Below are 19,521 nucleotides of genomic sequence, written 5' to 3'. Positions count from 1 at the left end.
TTGGCTGAATGTCATTGTCACTTTCACTTTTTAGATCTCTATTTTTTCCTTTTCTTTTTGAGTAAAGAAAACGCTGTACCTTATTATTATTATATTACTTTTATTGTAGAGAGTGAAATTTAAGGTTAAAATTAATGTTCTATAACTTTAAATAAGATCTAAAGGTAATATCGCAAGAACAGAGAATAGTCTACGCGGAGTTGTGAGAGGTAGAGAGAGAGAGATGACGCAGACTGTGTAATTAGATGTGGCTAATTCCTGATGTTCACCTCTTCATGTTTAATAAATCAAGTGTTATGATCCGCCTGTTGTGTTTGCGAAGGACTCAATAATCACACCGTGTAGCTTTGTTTATGTTGCCGTTTATCAACTGACGTGAAACTTACATTCTACGACCTTTGCCGTAAATCAATGCCATAACCTTTAAAGGCACAGTAACCTGTCACTCGCAGTGCATAACCAAACATAGTCCAACGGGACCCAATGCTGAACATTTTCAGACATAACATTTTCCCCCCACCCCCCTGGAAACTGTAACATAACTTTTAACCCACATTCCCCAGTGTCACTCACTATCACCCTGTCACATAGTCCCCATGCCAGACAGGCGGGACCCTCATTCTCTGAGGGCGTGCTGGCCGTGAAAAGGCATCAGGCAATGCTGGTGGATTACCCCCCAACCGGTTAGCTCTTGGCCTAGGCTGCCAACCCAGAGCCGCTGCTGTGGACAGAGGTGATGCAGGTGCTGAGGGAGCTGCGACTCTGTGCAGGCGGTTCGAGTGCCAACGAGTCCCATTCTCCAGTCTATAAGTGGCCGGCCCAAACTTCTTAGTCACCCTCAGGGGTTCTGACCAGTATGACTGTAGCTTATTTTGGCGGTGGAGGTGTTTGATCCTGACCCAAACCCCTGGAGAAAGTGAGGGGATCTGCACTCTGTGCGTGGCATCAAACCTCTCTTTCATCCGAGCCTGTGAACCTTTTACCTGAGCTCTGGCTTCCTGGAGCCCTGGGCTCCCACGAGCAGGAGCTGGCTCAGCTCTCAAGCAATCCAGTGGTTGCTTTAGTTCACGCCCAATCATGAGCAATGCAGGTGACACTCCCGTGGTGGAATGCTTGGATGCCCGGATGGTCAGGAGAGTTTGGTTGAGTGCATCGCTGAAGGTTTTCCCTTCCTCCAGACAGGCTCTGATTCCATTTTTGAGAGTTTTGTTCAGTCTTTCCACCCCCCCATTACTCTCCGGGTGATACACTGCCGTCCTGATGTGCTTGATGGACCGTACCGTGAGGAACTCCATAAACTCTCCAGACACAAATTGGGGCCCGTTATCCGTTGTGATGACCCTGGGGAGGCCCCAGCGCCCAAACAGTTTGTCCAGGCGGTCGATGATGGAGTGAGCAGTGATGGAGCTCAGCTGAAAAACCTCTGGCCACTTTGAATGAAGGTCGTGCACAACCAGCAGGTAGCGAGCGTGAGCCGGTGCCCCGTGGAGTTCTCCACAGAGGTCGATCTGAATATGTTCCCAGGGTGAGGACGGCCAAGAGGTCGGGGTGAGAGGGGCTGTGGCAGGCTGACCAGTTTTCCCACTCAGGAGGCAGCAAGCGCAGTTACGTACCAGCTCCTCAACATCCGAGTCTATGTGGGGCCACCACACTGTGTCACGGCAGCGCTGCTTCACCTTAACCACCCCCAGGTGCCCCTCATGCGCCATGTGTAGCACTCTGGGCCTGAGAATTTCAGGAACGACCGCACGGTTGCCACGGGCCAGGCACACCGCTCCCCAGCAGGAGAGCTCGTTGCGGAAGCGGTAATAGGGGAGCAGTCTGTCATCTACTTTGGCAGGCCAGCCGTCCTGGACGTAGGTACGGAGAGTTGTGAGGGCCTCGTCAGCAGCTGAGGCCTGCTGCAGCTCCGCCAGAGTGACTACTGAACTGAGAGGCCCATGCAGGATGTGGACCCAGTCTTCATCGCTCTCTGTGTCTGATGTCACCCCGCCTGCATCTTTCGTCACCGACACAGCTCTAGACAGGAGGTTGGCCACCGTGTTGGCCCGCCCAGGCATAAACTCCAGACTGAAGTTATACTGGTTCAGCCTGTCAGCCCACCTTAGCAGTCTCATGGGCCTGTGCCCCGAGCCTTGAGTCGCCAGCAGTGCCGTCAGCGCTTGGTGGTCTGTGCGGATGGTAAAAGGCCTCCCATATAGGTAAACATGCCAGCGTTCGCATGCCCACAGGCAGGCCAGGGCCTCCCTCTCCCCCACTGAATACTTCTGCTCAGCTGTAGTAAGTGCCCGTGAGGCAAAAGCCACCGGGCGTTCCACCCCCTCTTGAGTCTGGGAGAGCACAGCGCCTAGCGCCACCCCGGAGGCGTCGCAGGTGACCATGGTGGGCGCGGTCAAGCTGAAATGGGTCAGTGTGGGTGGGGACGTGAGCTGCCGTTTGATGATGCGCACAGCTTCGTGGCAGGCCGGGGTCCAGTCCCAGGTAACATCCTTCCTGAGCAGCCGGCGCAGGGGGGCCGTTGAGTCAGAGTAGTGTGGCATGAATCTGAGGTAGTAGGCGGCCATCCCCAGGAAGGAAGACAGCTGGGATGGTGACTGCGGGTCTGGTAGGGACAGAATGGCCTCAGTGTGTGACATTATCGGGGCGATGCCCTCTTTTGAGAGCCTGAAACCCAGGAACTCGACCTCCTCAACACCGAACATGCATTTCTCAGAGTTCAGTGTGACCCCATGCTGTTCGAAACGCTGAAAGACCTGCTCCAGGCGATCATCATGCAGTGTGGTCGAGGGCGCATGCACCACCACGTCATCTAGGTAGATGGAGACACCCTGGATACCAGCCAATATGAGTGACATTATCTTCTGAAAACAGCTCGGGGCTGATGACAGTCCAAATGCCATGCGTTTAAATCTGAAAACCCCCACGTGCGTGACAAACGCTGTAAGGTCCATGCTGGCCGGTGCTAGAGGAACCTGCAGGTAGCCGTTACGTAAGTCCATCTTACTGAAAACAATGGAGCCGTGGAAATGGCTAGTGAGCTCCTCCGCCGTTGGTAGGGGGTACTTATCAGGAATGATGGCTTTGTTAACGTCTGTGAGGTCGACACAGAGTCGCAGTCCGCCCCCTTTTCTCTTGGCTATCACCAGGTTAGACACCCACGGCGAGGCATCGACGGGCTCTATAACGTCCGCCTCCACCAGGCGATGCAGCTCGGCCTCCACCGCGTCACGGAGAGCCAGGGGGATGCGCCGTAGGGGCTGGATAACAGGGCGGACTGCCAGGTCAACAGTGGGCTGGTGTACAAATCCAGTCATGTGGCCCAGGCCATTGAATAGTTGTGGGTAGCGGTCAGACCAGGAGGTGGCAACCTGCAGGACATGCAGGCCCCTAGCATCACTCACAGTAAAACCCAGGGCAAGGAACAAGTCTAGGCCCATAATGTTAGCTCCCTTCCGGGTAATACAGAACTTGGTGGCAGGCGCACATTGTTGATCATATCTGACGGGAAGGCAGGCCACACCCAGAGTAGAGATGGGAAAATGGCCGTAGCCTAACAGGGGTTTAGCCGCTGCTTCCAGAGGCACGTGACTGAAGAAGCGGTCATATGTACATTTGTTCAGGATTGACACTTTAGCGCCTGTGTCCACGAGGAGTGGAATGAGAGCTGTGCCCACATGGCAAGTGCAGAGCTTGAACGAAGGCTGTGAGGTCTGTACAGTGTTTATGGGAACAGCAGCAGTATCATGGCAAGCTGGAGAGGAGCGACAGCAGCGTGCAAAATGGTTCAACTTGTTGCAGTTACGACAACGTTTTCCCTGGGCAGGGCATGACTGATCTCTGGTTGCATGTTTAGGGGAACCACAGTTGGTACAGCTTTTGTACCCACTCTCCCTGGGCCCCCTGTCCACTCTCTGTACGTCCAAACTGTCACTCACCCTGTCAGCCGCTGCTGCCGTCCCTGTATGCTGAACTGATGGTGGTGATGACGTCACAGGCTCGTGCGCAGCGCGGCCGAACTTGCGCGCCTCCATTAGAGCCGTTTCCAACTGCTTCCCAATTACTAAAGCGTCCGCTAGTGTCGTGGAGTCTGGCTCTAGTAAAAGTCTCTCCCTCAGTTGGTTACATGACGTTTTCTCTATTAACTGGTCAACTATAAGTCCATCCTCCAAAGCCCCAAACTCACAAAGTCTAGCCAGCTCACGTAATGCTGATACATAGTGGGCAACGGTCTCACCCTCATGAAGTGAGCCTTCAAGGCGGCCGTGGCTGTGACGTACTTATCATCCGATAAGGTAAGCGTGGCGAAGATTCGCTGTCCTTCCTGCCCGAGGCAATGGCGCAGAAGCGCGCACTTCCTCGCCTCCGCTAGATCCGAGTGTCCTAAAGCCAGCAAATAATCCTCAAACGACGCCAGCCAGCGATCCCAGGGAACAGCTGGATCACCGGGAACAGGTAGGAAAGGTGGCGGAGGTGGTAGGACAAGTTCAGACATCCTCGTTCGCCAATTGTTGTGTTTGCGAAGGACTCAATAATCACACCGTGTAGCTTTGTTTATGTTGCCGTTTATCAACTGACGTGAAACTTACATTCTACGACCTTTGCCGTAAATCAATGCCATAACCTTTAAAGGCACAGTAACCTGTCACTCGCAGTGCATAACCAAACATAGTCCAACGGGACCCAATGCTGAACATTTTCAGACATAACACCGCCGAGCTCCCTGTCGGTGTCCTCCTGCCAAGAACCCAGAAGCTAGCGCGTGGTAAGAACTGTAAAGCCAGCATATACTGTAGAAAAGACGTGCATTACAGTATTATTAGACAAATTATAGGCAAAGATTATTGTTTTTAAAAAAACGTTATTAACCGGTATTTCTTCCCCCCGAACCGGTTTCGGAACGGTAATAATATCAGAGGAACACAGGAACAGAAATGTTAAAATATCGATTCTGCTCAGAGTGAACAGATTGATTTTTTTTTTTTTTTTTTTTCAAGCCCTGATTTTGACCAATAGGAAGTCCTGGCCTTCCCGAGCTTTGTACCAAAGGTCTTCTTCTTGCCCTCTAAGAAGTGTCTGGCTATTGTCCTGGCATCTTTATCTGATGGCATTGGACAGTTTACTTATGTTGTCCACCAAGATCCAATCAAAATGTAGAAAACCTTTGTCCACTATTGTGGTCAGAGAAGGGCCCCGCCATAAACTGGGCCCTGGAATGTGCTGTCCACTACACATGGTTACCACCTCCCTGCATGTTAAGGGTGGCCCAATTGGAACTCCCTTCTCCAAAGTCTCAGGGAAGCAGCACAAGGTTGTGACCCGAACCAGTGTGGGTCGATTGTGAACTGGTGACAAGTGTCTGGCTATTAACCAATGTTGAAAGCAATGTTCATAGGAAGCTGATGAGGGGCAGCTTGTAATGAACCTGGATCTTTGCTACGGTTCCCTGCAATACATGCCTTCTGCCCACAGAAAACACACTGACTGACTTGGGGTTAGGCAGCTCTTCTGAAAGTTTAGAACCCTTAGACCCAAGGTAGCTACATGAAACAACAACCATTGTGTGTTGTCAACAGCCTGTTGGTATGATCTGGTGCACAACAGCCAATCGTCCAGGTATGGAAATATCAGCATGCCTTCTTGTTGAAGTGGCTCCAGCGCCACCTGAATGATGAGAGTGAACACCCTGGGAGAAAGAGACAGGCTAAACAGAAGGACTCTGAACTACTAAGTCTGCCTTGAAAGGTGAACTGAAAGAACCTTCTGTGATGTGAGGCGATGGTGATGATGATGTGAAAATATGCATCCTTCGGGTCCACTGAAGTTAACCATATTCCGGGTTCGACTGCATGTCAAACATCTATAATCCGCAACATGCTGAAAGGAAGGCACTTGAGGTTCTTGTTTAAGTGCCTGAGATCCAGGATGAACCTGAAATTTCCAACCTTCTTCCGAACAAGAAAATATTTTGAATGTAACTCCCCAGGTTGGACATGGGGTCTACTGGTTCTATTGTACCCTTCTCCAACAAGTTTTGGATCTCTTTTGAAAAGTCCAGGACCTCATGAACCTGGGTGCTCACTGGGAGTCTGTGATGGAACTTCTCGAGTGTATCAAGAAGCCACTTGTTGTTGTGGAAAAGTTCATTTATTTCAGTAATTCAACTCAAGTTGTGTATTAAATAAATTAAATGCACACAGACTGAAGTAGTTCAAGTCTTTGGCTCTTTTAATTGTGATGATTTTGGCTCACATTTAACAAAAAGCCACCAATTCACAATCTCAGCAAATTAAAATATGGTGACATAGCAATCAGCTGATCAACTCAAAACACCTGCAAAGGTTTCCTGAGCCTTCAAAATGGTCTGTCATCCTGAGCCTTCAAAATGGTCTCTAAGTCTGGTTCGCTACACAATCATGGGGAAGACTGCTGATCTGACAGTTGTCCAGAAGACAATCACTGACACCCTTCACAAGGAGGGTAAGCCGCAAACATTCATTGCCAAATAAGCTGGCTGTTCACAGAGTGCTGTATCCAAGCATGTTAACAGAAAGTTGAGTGGAAGGAAAAATTGTGGAAGAAAAAGATGCACAACCAACCGAGAGAACCGCAGCCTTATGAGGACTGTCAAGCAAAATTGATTCAAGAATTTGAGTGAACTTCACAAGGAATGGACTGAGGCTGGGGTCAAGGCATCAAGAGCCACCACACACAGATGTGTCAAGGAATTTGCTGAATGACAGTCAATGTCAGAGGCGTCTTACCTGGGCTAAGGAGAAGAAGAACTGGACTGTTTTGTATTTAACTTGGAAACCAAGGTCCTAGAGTCTGGAGGAAGGGTGGAGAAGCTCATAGTCCAAGTTGCTTTAAGTCCAGTGTTAAGTTTCCACAGTCTGTGATGATTTGGGGTGCAATATCCTCTGCCAATTTTGGTCCGTTGTGTTTTTTGAAAACCAAAGTCACTGCATCCGTTTACCAAGAAATTTTGAAGCACTCCATGCTTCCTTCTGCTGATCAGCTTTTTGAAGATGCTGATTTCAATTTTCAGCAGGTTTTTGCACCTGCCCACACTGCCAAAAGCACCAAAAGTTGGTTAAATGACCATGGTGTTGGTGTGCTTGACTGGCCAGCAAACTCACCTGATCTGAACCCCATAGAGAATTTATGGGGTTTTGTCAAGAAGAAAATGAGAAACAAGAAGACCAAAAAATGCAGATGAGCTGAAGGCCACTGTCAAAGAAACCTGGGCTTCCATACCACCTCAGCAGTGCCACAAACTGATCAGTGCCACAAACTGATCACCTCCATGCCACGCCAAATTGATACATTGAGTACATGTACAGTAAATGAACATACTTTCCGGAAGGCCAACTATTCACAAAAAAATGTTTTTTATTGGTCTTATGAAGTATTCTAATTTATTGAGATGGTGGGATTTTGTTAAATGTGAGCCAAAATCATCACAATTAAAAAAACCAAACACTTAAACTACTTCAGTCTGTCTGCATTGAATTTATTTAATACACAAGTTTCACAATTTGAGTTGAACTTTCCCACGACATTCTAATTTATTGAGATGCACCTGTAGGTCAAAAACACATAGAAAAAGGTCTACATTTATTGTCTCTCCATATTAAACTGGTTAAATCCTGCATGTTGTCATCTGCGATCGTGATGACCATAGTATGAGACTTCTCCGGCTTGCATTGTGATCTGTGAACCCTCTCCAGATCTAGGATCAGCTGTCACAGAACATGCCACAGCCAAGGTGTGGTAAAGGGTTAGGTCACCTGAGAATGAAAATTCGTCCATCTTCTACTCACCCTCGAAGCATCCTAGGTTTATGTGACTTTCTTCTTTCAGAATAATCCAATGGAAGTTATAAAAAAAATTGTCCTTGCTCTTCCAAGCCTTTCAGTGGAGGTAAGCGGGTATTGGTTGTCAACTGTTCAGAAGACGTGAAATAAAATAAAACATCCCTCACACGGCTGCCTGGGGTGAATAAAGGCCCCCTGTATTGAATCCATGCGTTTTTGTAAGATAAATATCCAGATTTCAAACATAATAAACTGTTTTTTTCTCACTTCTGCTGACAGAAGATGTGCAGGTGGGTGTTGTAGTTCGTCATTGCTGAGTGGTTAATGACGAGCGTGAAGAGAAAACAAAACAAAATGCTGGTCACGAATTAGAAGCACAAAATGTGGATTTGTAAAGAAAAACGTCGGAGGATTTCGAAATAAGAGACCGGTTTTCCTTTGCTAAAGTAAGGAAACTTTGTTTCCTTTGCTCCTACATTTCCCAGAGGTATGAGCAAGACACACGTTTCATCTTCTGCCTGCATGTCTTCCGGTTCCCAACGGTCAGCAGAGGTGAGAAAAAAGGTGTTTATTACGTTTGAAATTTGGATATTTATCTTACAAAAATGCATGGATTCGCTACAGGGGGCCTTTATTCACCCCCCGGAGCCATGTGGGGCACGTTTTATTACAGATGAGTGCACTTCCTTTCACGTCTTCTGAACAGTTGACAACAAACACCCATTTACCATTGAAAGGCTTGGAAGAGCAAGGACAATTTTTAATATAACTTTGATTGGATTATTCTGAAAGAGGAAAGTCACATACACCAAGAATGCTTCGAGGGTGAGTAGAAGATGGAGGAATTTTCATTCTCGGGTGAACTAACCCTTTAATATTAAAAGTCACGTGCATCAATCGCAGTGTTTGGTGGCTGTAAACAGTGAGAGAACTTGAGAATGGTGCGATGCTTAGGTGCCATGGGACTCACGCTACCTTACGGATTAAATGAAAAAAAACATATATATAAGGTGGCAAATAGGCAGGCTAATAAGAGTAGAAGGAGAGGCAGGTTGCACTGTTTGTTTGCTCATGCATCATTCGGCGTGTAAACGGTGAGATCACGAAGCAAAAACGCAAACGGTAATGCAAGATTTATTTGCAATTTCATAATGTGACTATTTATGTGTCCACATATGGAAAACATAATGGAAAATGCAATTTGTAAAAAGAAGAAAAAAAATGCATGCAATTACTAAAATACAGAATAAAATACGGTATACTCTTCTGTATATTCCTTAGTAAGAAAGGTTTGAAAATGCATGCTAGTGCATTTATAAACTATCATGCCAATGACTGCTGACCTGCAAGGGGGTCTCTGATAATGCTACATAATGCATGCCAAGTGTCATAACCTCATGATACATGGATTTATGCATTGCTCAACTCGTGGTACCTGTACCAACTCCAATACCCCACCAGAAATTCCTTGGAAAAAAAAACATGTACCTTGACCAGCTTTTGGATGGGGGAGTCAGGGGAAGCGTGCAAACGTGCATTTGTTTAGTGTGGGCATGTAACTGAATGCCCCTGCCTACGCTCTAAGCAAACGGGGGTGTACGTGTCATCTCCAGCGTTCTTGCAAGATAGTCTCTGGTGAAGGGTATAAATTGGGGACAACAGGTTGTGCTGTACCTTCTCCAGCTGAGCTCTGTCTCACTAGTGGACCCTGCTGACCATGAGGCTTGTTCAAACGTGCCTGTGCCTGGCTCTCTCACTGAGCCTTGCTGCTCCCTCGTGAGTATACACACAGACACCTGTCAACACATAGTGTACATTGTTAAAATTAATCAAAATAAAAGATGAGTACAAAATAGCTATGTTAGTGTCTTAACAGTGTACTATAACATATCATTAATAATAATTACTTTTTTTTTTTTTTTTTTTGCAATTTTGTGTAATTGTGAACCAACATTTTGATTTCTTCACCTTTGACTGTTTGGTCTCTAACTTATTAAATTCTTGCATTCACGTTTTACATTTTACATTTACGTTTACCCGTCTAGAAGATGATTTCATCAAACAATTTTTGCAATTTATCAAAAATGACTTACAATTGCAAGATTCAGTTATAAGGTAGATTAGTACAGTAATATAACAGTGTAAGAAAAAATTTATCTCAGACACAGAAATTCTTTAAGATTTGCTTTGAATATCTTACATATTGCCGGAATTGCTTGAATTGCTTTTTTTCCAAACAAATAACAAAACACATACTTAATAAATCTAATAATTTAATTGTCTGATAGCTGAAAATGTGACATACCACTATTTTGTTCTAAATAGGGATATTGCAAAGAAACCTGATGCTGATGGACATAAGCATGAATTGCACTATGGTGCAAAGGTTGACCGTTGTGCAGGAATGGAGTTTGATGCAGTTGCGGTAAACGAGGAGGGAATTCCTTATTTTTTCAAGGGTGAGAAATGGCTGATCAGAGAAGTCAGTAATAATAATAATAATAATAATAATAATAATAATAATAATAATTATATATATATATATATATATATATATATATATATATATATATATATATATATATATATATATATATATATATATATATATATATATACAGTACAGACCAAAAGTTTGGACACACCTTCTCATTCAAAGAGTTTTCTTTATTTTCATGACTATGAAAATTGTAGATTCACACTGAAGGCATCAAAACTATGAATTAACACATGTGGAATTATATATGGAATTATATATCTATATATGTCATCTGGCGCAGCACCCCATCACTCTCCTTCTTGGTCAAATAGTCCATGCCTTCAGTGTGACTCTACAATTTTCATAGTCATGAAAAATAAAGAAAACTCTTTGAATGAGAAGGTGTGTCCAAACTTTTGGTCTGTACTGTATACATATATATATATATATATATATATATATATATATATATATATATATATACACACACATAATGGCCTTTAATTAACCTCTCGCTTTGATTTTTGATTGAAGGTGACCACTTGTTTAAGGGTTTCCATGGCGAGGCAGAGTTATCTAATGAAACTTTCCCTGAGCTGGATGAGCATCATCACCTGGGACATGTGGACGCTGCATTCCGTATGCATTCTGAAGACAGCCCAGACCATCATGACCACCAGTTCTTCTTCCTGGTAAATTTATCATTCTCTTAAATGCAATTTCTAAATCATTGTGATGTTTATTTCATGTATCAGACCTGTGAACTAATGTCTTCTTAAACATTATTAAAGGACAGCAAGGTTTTCAGCTACTACAAGCACAAGCTGGAGAAGGACTATCCCAAAAATATCTTTGAAGTTTTCCCTGGAATTCCTGACCATTTGGATGCTGCAGTGGAGTGTCCCAAGCCAGACTGTACTAATGACACTGTAATCTTTTTCAAAGGTATTAAAGGATATTGTGGTATTTGTTTTTATCTGCACAGGTTAAAACATGATGGAAATGTAATAAGTATGTTGAGAGGTCTTGTTGTGTCTCAACTCCTTCATAATCCACCAAAGGTGATGAGATCTACCACTTCGACATGAAGACCAGGAAGGTTGATGAAAAAGAATTCAAGAGCATGCCCAACTGCACCGGAGCCTTCCGTTACATGGATCACTATTACTGCTTCCATGGACATCAGTTCTCCAAGTTTGACCCAGTTACAGGAGATGTACAAGGCAAATATCCGAAGGAGACCCGCGATTACTTCATGAGATGCCCACATTTTGGTAAGTGTAATGAACATGCAAGTGTGGAAAAGTAATAAGCCTGGAGAAAACAATTTAGCATTACAAAAAAAGAAGAACTTGGAGTCTGGTGCCTCTCCAGGACAAAAGAGCACTGATGAACACATTGAGAGAGAACAGTGCAGCCGTGTGCACTTGGATGCTATTACATCTGATGACGATGGCAGCGTATATGCTTTCAGAGGTGAGTTTCCTATTGATATTTCATCCATTCATATGCATCGTTTGCACCATGTGGCTGTAATGTTTGTTATAACTAATTTAACAAATGCAATTTTAGAAGATTCATTGACACAATCATCTGTAGAACAAATTTTTGTTTCTATTCCATAGGGCAACACTTCCTTAGCATAACTGGTGATAAGTTTCATTCGGACACAGTTGAGAGTGCTTTCAAAGAATTGCACAGTGAAGTGGATGCAGTCTTCTCCTATGAAGGCCATCTCTACATGATCAAGGTTCATTTGTGCAGCAAATGACTTTCACCAGGCTTTATAACATTAGATGTCTCTTAAACTATTGTACTCAGTGAAGTGAAAATGTCTGCATTTATCTTCTCATATATTCTGTTCCGTGTACAGGACAATGAGGTGTTTGTGTACAAAGTTGGAGAGCCACACACACACCTGGAGGGTTACCCCAAACCTCTGAAGGAGGTCCTGGGAATTGAGGGTCCCGTAGATGCTGCCTTTGTGTGCGCAGACCATCACATTGCTCATGTTATCAAAGGTATAAGCATTGGCATGCTTGTTCTGTAAAATACTGTAGATTGTCCATCCTCATTACAAGAATTTGCTATCTAGTGACAGAAAGCTTACTGTTTTTTCTATTATAGGTCAAACAGTTTATGATGTTGAAATGAAAGCCACCCCACGCGCGCCTGCAAAGGAAGGAAGCATAACACAATTCAAAAAGATTGATGCTGCAATGTGCGGACCCAAGGGTGTGACAGTTGTGATCGGTAACCATTACTATCTATATGAGAGTCCCATGGCTATGATGAGGGCCAGAATCATGCCTGAACAGCACAGGGTGTCTCAGGAGCTGTTTGGCTGTGACCACTAGAGGGTCATATACAGAGAAAGAGAGGAATTGCTGCGCAAGTGACCTAGTCTTTACAGACTGTGTGCATGGAATCTCTTAAAATAGCCACATTAACTATACTGACTAGGATTTTCAAGCTGTAACATATCCACTTTTCTTTAACTTTTGTCACCGATCTCAAGTGAAAATTCCTACTCTAATGTTCTGCTCAAATAATCTAAATCTTTACAAACATGTTAACATACAATCCTGGCTTTTACTGCATTGCAGTGTGCTGACTAATGTATGTGTCTTTTACCACCAGTTATGTTTTATCTGAAGCTCCATCGAAGTCTAAAATTATTGTTTCACCTTGCTCTGTGGTTATTAAATAATCTTATATTTTACATTTGTGTGTTTATTGTGATCCTACAATGTGCACGTGTGAGATGATATCACGTGTGACGTGTTTATTTTATTTTTATTGGAGAATATTTTGTTTAATATCTGTTGTTGTGTAATACTACCTGATAACTTGTGCGATTAGCCTACAGTATTTCCAACCTGACCTGTATGGAGGATTTATTGGGTCAGATTATAAACTAAAAGTCTAAAACTAAAAGCCTTAAACCAAATCTAAAAATCTAAATTTGAAACTTAAAGTCCAAGTCGAAAATTAATTTGGTATTTAGGATTGGGCATTTGGTATTTAGGATAGGGCATTTGGTATTTAGGATTGGGCATTTGGTATTTAGAATAGGGCATTTTGTATTTAGGATTGGGCATTTTCTATTTAGGGTTGGGCATTTGGTCATTTAGCCATTTAGGATTTAGGATTGGGCATTTGGGGATTTAGGATTGGGAATTTGGGTATTTAGGATTGGACATGTAATCATTTAGCCATTTAGGATTGAGGATTGGGGATTTGGGGATTTAGGATTGGGCATTTGAGGATTGAGGAGTGTATGCAAATTAGGAGGCGTGGCCCAAATACTGGAGGCTGGGTTTGAAATGGCTGGTGCGCAGAGGCACCTTATGGAGAGCAGAGGGAGCTCCCAGTGCTAAGGAGCACACTGTAATGAAAGTAATGTAATTGTAATGTAATTCTGTTTCTTTAATGAAACAGAGCGAGTGAGCGGCTTGAGCGAGGACTGTGTGATAACTTCAACTTAATGACAGCTTTGTAACATTTGTGGCCTCAAACACAAAGTCACCAGTGAAAGGAGGGCTACCGGTCTGACGACGAGAAAGCACCAGATAGTGCAGCAGGCAAGATGCTAACATTAGCTACTAGTTATATAAGCTGAAATTGCTAACATGCTTTAGAAGGGTATTATTATATTGGGACATGCTGTTTTGTTTTTTTAAACTGCGGTTAACCCCTCTGACATTAGTAGATACACTCCTTGGGAGCTCCCTCTGCTGTCCATAAGGTGCCTCTGCGCACCAGCCATTTCAAACCCAGCCTCCAGTATTTGGGCCACGCCTCCTAATTGGAAATACACTCCTCAATCCTCAATCCTCAAATGCCCAATCCTAAATCCCCAATCCTCAATCCTAAATGGCTAAATGATTAAATGCCCAATCCTAAATCCCCAAATTCCCAATCCTAAATCCCCAAATGCCCAATCCTAAATCCTAAATGGCTAAATGACCAAATGCCCAACCCTAAATAGAAAATGCCCAATCCTAAATACAAAATGCCCTATTCTAAATACCAAATGCCCAATCCTAAATACAAAATGCCCTGTCCTAAATACCAAATTAATTTTCGACTTGGACTTTAAGTTTCAAATTTAGATTTTTAGATTTGGTTTAAGGCTTTTAGTTTTAGACTTTTAGTTTATAATCTGACCCAATAAATCCTCCATAGACCTGATGTGCGCATGGATCGAGTAAATTGAAACTTAGTTTGTGTAGCCTACTGTGAAATAACATCAGTAGCCTGAAGTAAAAATGACAAGGGATCAGCAACATTTCCAAATGAACAAATTGATGCTTCAAAAAACAGCTCCTCAAAACCATACAAAAGAAACCAATATTTTACAAACAAATTTAGTTTTTATTGTGCGCACCACTACTTTCGTTTACATTAAGCAGTTTCAGAATAAACGAAACCAAAAGTGGAGGGTTTATAAGCATATCAGCTAGCGCATCTCATAGCAGTGACGCTGGTGAACTGAGTGAGTAACCTGCTTTCTGTCTTCAGCTTTCCCCATGTATTCTTTTTTCTCTTTACAAGTCTTTTATAGGAAAACTGTTGTGTAGGCTACATCTGGTGACTGGAAAAATAACTGTCTCACTTTCAAAATTAATGTATATAATGGCTCAGACGCTCCGTCGATATAATGCATTATAAAGCAATATCTCATGAGCAGGACCGACTAGGCTACCTCTGCATATAATCATAATTGATTTAAATGTATGGTAGGCACATGCTGATATATGATTCACCAGGAAGATTACAGGTGTGAAATTGCTTTTATGAAACGTTTTTAATAAATGTCAAGGTAAAATAAAGTTATTTAGCCTATATTTCATCAGGCTTTTTGGGTTACCAATCAAAATACTTAACGCAATTATAGACTATGAACGCGACAGAAAGTTCATAATTTCCTCATTCCGCTCGTTTAAACAGCTTAGATTCAACCATTCATATTTTTTCTTCATATATGTCATAACGTTTTGAAGAGAGATATAAAAATGTGATTTGCATATGAAAAGAAAGATTACCCTATGGCTAATTGATATTTTATCAAACTAATTCCAAATAGACGTCTGGCACATTAAAAGAAAAATTTCCCACGTTGCAAAATAAGATGGATATAAGGTGTAGCAAGACATATAGTAGCCTACTTTATTGCTTAACTACAATAGTTATCACATTAAAGATTGGCGCTTGGTCATATTTTGCAGATATAGTGCAGACATGTCTCAATGCGATTCTTCAAATGGAAAAAGCAGTGGTCTGAACCAGCACTATGAAGAGAAGGTGCGTCCATGCATTGACCTAGTGGACTCTCTCAGGTCACTGGGTGTTGAAAAGGACCTGAACCTGCCAGCTATTGCTGTCATTGGTGACCAGAGCTCAGGAAAGAGTTCTGTGTTGGAAGCCCTTTCTGGCGTGGCCCTGCCTAGAGGAACAGGTACAAAACCTATAAATACCATGATCTGCAGACTGGAAATACATGTTTTGTCTTTCCTCAAGTTTCATTCTAAATATATAATGTTTTGTTTGGCTATATACTATATTCAACACAGGTATTGTGACACGATGTCCTTTGGTATTGAAACTGAAGAAAGTTACAAAGGCCAATAAATGGCATGGAGTCTTATCATATAAGAAACAAGAAAAGAAACTAAAAGACCCAGCGGAAATAGAAGATGCTGTCTTAAATGGTCTGTAATTCATACTGATGTGTTTTATTAAACAAATTATTAAGAAATGTAACGCATTTAAAGTCTTTAGAATAGTTGAATTAACTGTTTGTCATTGATGGGATGATTGCAACATTGTATTGTTTTGTAGCTCAGACAGTATTGGCTGGAAAAGGTGAAGGGATCAGTCATGATATGATCACTCTGGAGATCCAGTCCAGTGATGTTCCTGACCTCACTCTCATCGACCTGCCAGGCATTGCTAGAGTTGCCACTGGAAACCAGCCAATAGACATTGAGGAACAAGTAAGACAATTTGCATATGGAAATGTGTAGAAATGCTTAGATCACTCAAACAATTTGGACAGCAGCCCCTTTAGACAGTTCCTCAGATAAATATAAATACTATAAATAGTGTTCCTAAGAAAAATTATAGCTCTTTTTTTAGATAATTATGATGAATTACAGAGCAAGAGTAACAACAAAGAAACAACACAAATTATATATAATCATATAAACACATATACATAAATATAAAGTGATAAAAAAATACTAAAGGAAAAAAAATAAAAGGAACAAACAGACAAACCATTCCATAAATTTCAACAGGCAAAATGAAATTATTCCATAAATTAACAAATCTTCCTCTTAAAATATTTATTTCAAAGCTCAGGCTACATCATTTTAATAGATAACAGTATGTATTCTAACCCAACTGATCATTGCAGTAATTTGTTTACTAATTTAGATTTTCTGTATCAGATAAAAGGTCTAATTGAAAAGTTCATTAAAAGACAAGAGACCATCAGTTTGGTTGTGGTGCCTGCTAACATTGACATTGCCACCACTGAGGCACTGCGCATGGCATCCAAAGTCGATCCAACCGGACAAAGAACTCTGGGTATGTATCATTTCAGTGAATTTTTTGTATTGTTCCTGTTTTCTTTAATGGTGAAATAATAGCACAAAAAAAGAAAAGAAAATAAAAAAATTAAAGAACGAAAACCCCTGATCAAAGCGAAGATATTATTTGTATCTGCAGGTATTCTGACTAAGCCAGACTTAGTGGACAAAGGCATGGAGGAGACGGTGGTCAAAACAGTCAATAATCAAGTAATACAACTGAAGAAGGGATACATGATCGTTAGGTGCAGAGGTCAACAAGACATCAATGACAAACTTGATCTGGTCCAAGCCCTGGAAAAAGAAAGAAAGTTTTTTAATGGAAATTCTCATTTCAGGTAAGAAATGTATTAAGTTCTAATTAATTTTAATATTAAAATTTGACATTTTCTTGGTAATATTTCTGATAATTATTAATAACAAACACTCAAATTGTCTCTAACTTCCTTTTTTTTCTGTTCAAATTATTTTTTCCCTTCAGGGCTCTTCTTGAAGATGGAAAAGCTACAATACCCCTTCTTGCAGAAAGACTCACAAAAGAACTGGTTGAACACATTGCTGTGCGTATGTGAAGTTACATGACATACAACAGAAACACTGACATAATATATTCTGTAGTATGTGACTTAAAAAACAAAAGACTAGAGCAAACTTAAATCAGAATAGGACATAAGATTCTAGATTGTCTTATGCATTCTAATAACTAAATTTCTATATCATTTCTTTACCTTTAGAAAACACTGCCACAGCTACAGAAACAACTTGAGATGAAATTAGAGAAGACTTCTGAGGAACTTAAAATGCTAGGAGATGGAGTTCCTCTTGATGAAAATGAGAAGAGCAATTTTCTGATAATGGTAAAAAATTATCATAATAATAAAGAATTGGGGTCATATGTTGAACACAAAGGTGGATGCCTCACAGCTCACACAGTTACAAAACTTCTAAAACATTATATCCCATGAATCACTGGTGCCACCCAGTTGGACATTTGAAATTACTTTTATTTTTTACTGAGAAATATTTGTTATATCATTAATGTTTTGACTTCATCCTGGCTGGAAGATATTCTGTGGATTTACATTTTTCAGTAACAAATTTATATTTTTTGTAGTTTCCACTTGAATAAAGTCTATACTACATAAACAGTAAAGAAATAATATACATGCATTATATGCCTTTCCCTTTATTATTTATAGCAGATTTTTTTAGCTCTTTTTTTTTTTTTAACTCGTAACTTTCCGAGACTTTGTGCTCTGCAGAAAATTCGCCATTTCAATGATGCCATTGAAGGAGTAAAGAGAGCAGAAGAAGATCTGCAAAACTCAGACACAAGGGTCTTTTCCAAAATCAGATGGGAATTTGGAAGATGGAAAATGTCCCTGGATTCCAAAGCAATTAAGAGTGAGTTCATAAAAGCATTATAGCTCTAATCTAAAATGATACTGTATACTGTGATGTACTGGCAATCTTGGGGGCTGCACAAGTTGACATCTTACACAAGCGTTATTTGTGTCTGGATACAATTTTATTTCTGATGGTTTTGTGAAAATCAGCCTTTTCTTTATTATTTTCTCTCAAGCGGAGGAAATCCTCAGAGATGAGGTACAGGAGTATGTTAGGACTCATAGAGGAAAGGAGCTTCCTGGATTTGTGAGCTATAGAACCTTTGAGACCATTGTCAAGAAGCACATTGAGTTGCTAGAGGAGCCTGCTTTAAAGCTGCTCAGAGATGTCAAAGGTAAATGCATAAATTTGTGGCAGCTATTTATACATGATGATGTGTTTTACCTCCTCTGATTGACTCCTCCGTTTTATTTACAGAAATTGTTCACACCTGTGTGAACCGTGTAGTTTACTCTCATTTTAATGCCTTTTCTCACCTGCTGAGGGCTGCTAAAGATCCAATTGAAGATTTTCTCGAAGAGCAGTTTCAGAAAGCTGAGGAGAAAATACATTCTCAGTTTAAGATGGAGAAAATTGTCTACTCCCAAGACAACCTTTACAGTACCCAGCTAGACACAGTAAAAGAGAAATCCATAATAAGTTTTGGGGTAAAGACACCATTATTTAGTGCAGATGTTCGAGAGATGGCATACCATCTCACTTCCTATTTAAAGGTTTGTATATCTAAATGTAAGTAATCTGTTTCCTTTAAAGGTAAAGTGTATAGTCTGTGTACCACTAGTGGCACCAAACAAAATTGGAAAAATAATTATGAAAGAAAAGATAACACGCACATCACCTTTATAAGAAACTTAGTTCATCTAGTTCAACATTATTTGTGTCAAAGTCAAAGAATTTATGCATTTGAATGTAATTTGTATGTTTTTGTAGATTACCTGTGACCGTCTGGCCAATCAAATTCCACTGATAGTCCAGTACCACATGTTGGACCAATACATCTCTCAGCTTCAGAATGCAATGCTTGCCATGATTGGAGGGAACAATCCAGGAATGCTGCTCCGAGAAGATTCTAGTGTTGCGCATAAAAGGAAGGAACTGAAAGAGAGACTGGAACGCCTGAAGAGTGCAGGCAAAATCCTGTCCAAGTTTGTGCATTCTGCATAATTGTAGGTAGCACTGTCAACTCCGCAACAAGATCTCTTGGCCTGAGTCACAGCTGTGCCAT

The 19,521-nt window shown here is 41.7% G+C and overlaps 2 protein-coding genes across 2 annotated transcripts; both read left to right on the top strand.

Moving 5' to 3' along the window:
- Positions 1-9,450: 9,450 nt before the first annotated feature.
- Positions 9,451-12,793, top strand: hpxa (hemopexin a). The gene is made up of 9 exons (XM_059561244.1): positions 9,451-9,590; positions 10,140-10,273; positions 10,828-10,985; positions 11,085-11,238; positions 11,355-11,567; positions 11,668-11,769; positions 11,919-12,043; positions 12,167-12,314; positions 12,421-12,793. Exons 1-9 carry the CDS (start codon positions 9,532-9,534, stop codon positions 12,648-12,650), a joined length of 1,323 nt encoding a protein of 440 aa, XP_059417227.1. The 5' UTR covers positions 9,451-9,531; the 3' UTR covers positions 12,651-12,793.
- Positions 12,794-14,601: 1,808 nt separating this feature from the next.
- mxe (myxovirus (influenza virus) resistance E) lies at positions 14,602-19,476 on the top strand. The gene is made up of 12 exons (XM_059562142.1): positions 14,602-14,791; positions 15,525-15,754; positions 15,870-16,007; positions 16,138-16,292; positions 16,749-16,887; positions 17,029-17,227; positions 17,371-17,449; positions 17,624-17,746; positions 18,152-18,293; positions 18,472-18,630; positions 18,714-19,009; positions 19,227-19,476. The coding sequence occupies exons 2-12, from the start codon at positions 15,538-15,540 to the stop codon at positions 19,458-19,460; spliced, it is 1,881 nt and encodes a 626-aa protein (XP_059418125.1). The 5' UTR covers positions 14,602-14,791; positions 15,525-15,537; the 3' UTR covers positions 19,461-19,476.
- Positions 19,477-19,521: the final 45 nt, after the last annotated feature.

This window comes from Carassius carassius, chromosome 11 (assembly GCF_963082965.1).
Source record: "Carassius carassius chromosome 11, fCarCar2.1, whole genome shotgun sequence".
Lineage (NCBI taxonomy): Eukaryota > Metazoa > Chordata > Actinopteri > Cypriniformes > Cyprinidae > Carassius > Carassius carassius.
This window is presented reverse-complemented; position numbering and strand designations above follow the sequence as displayed.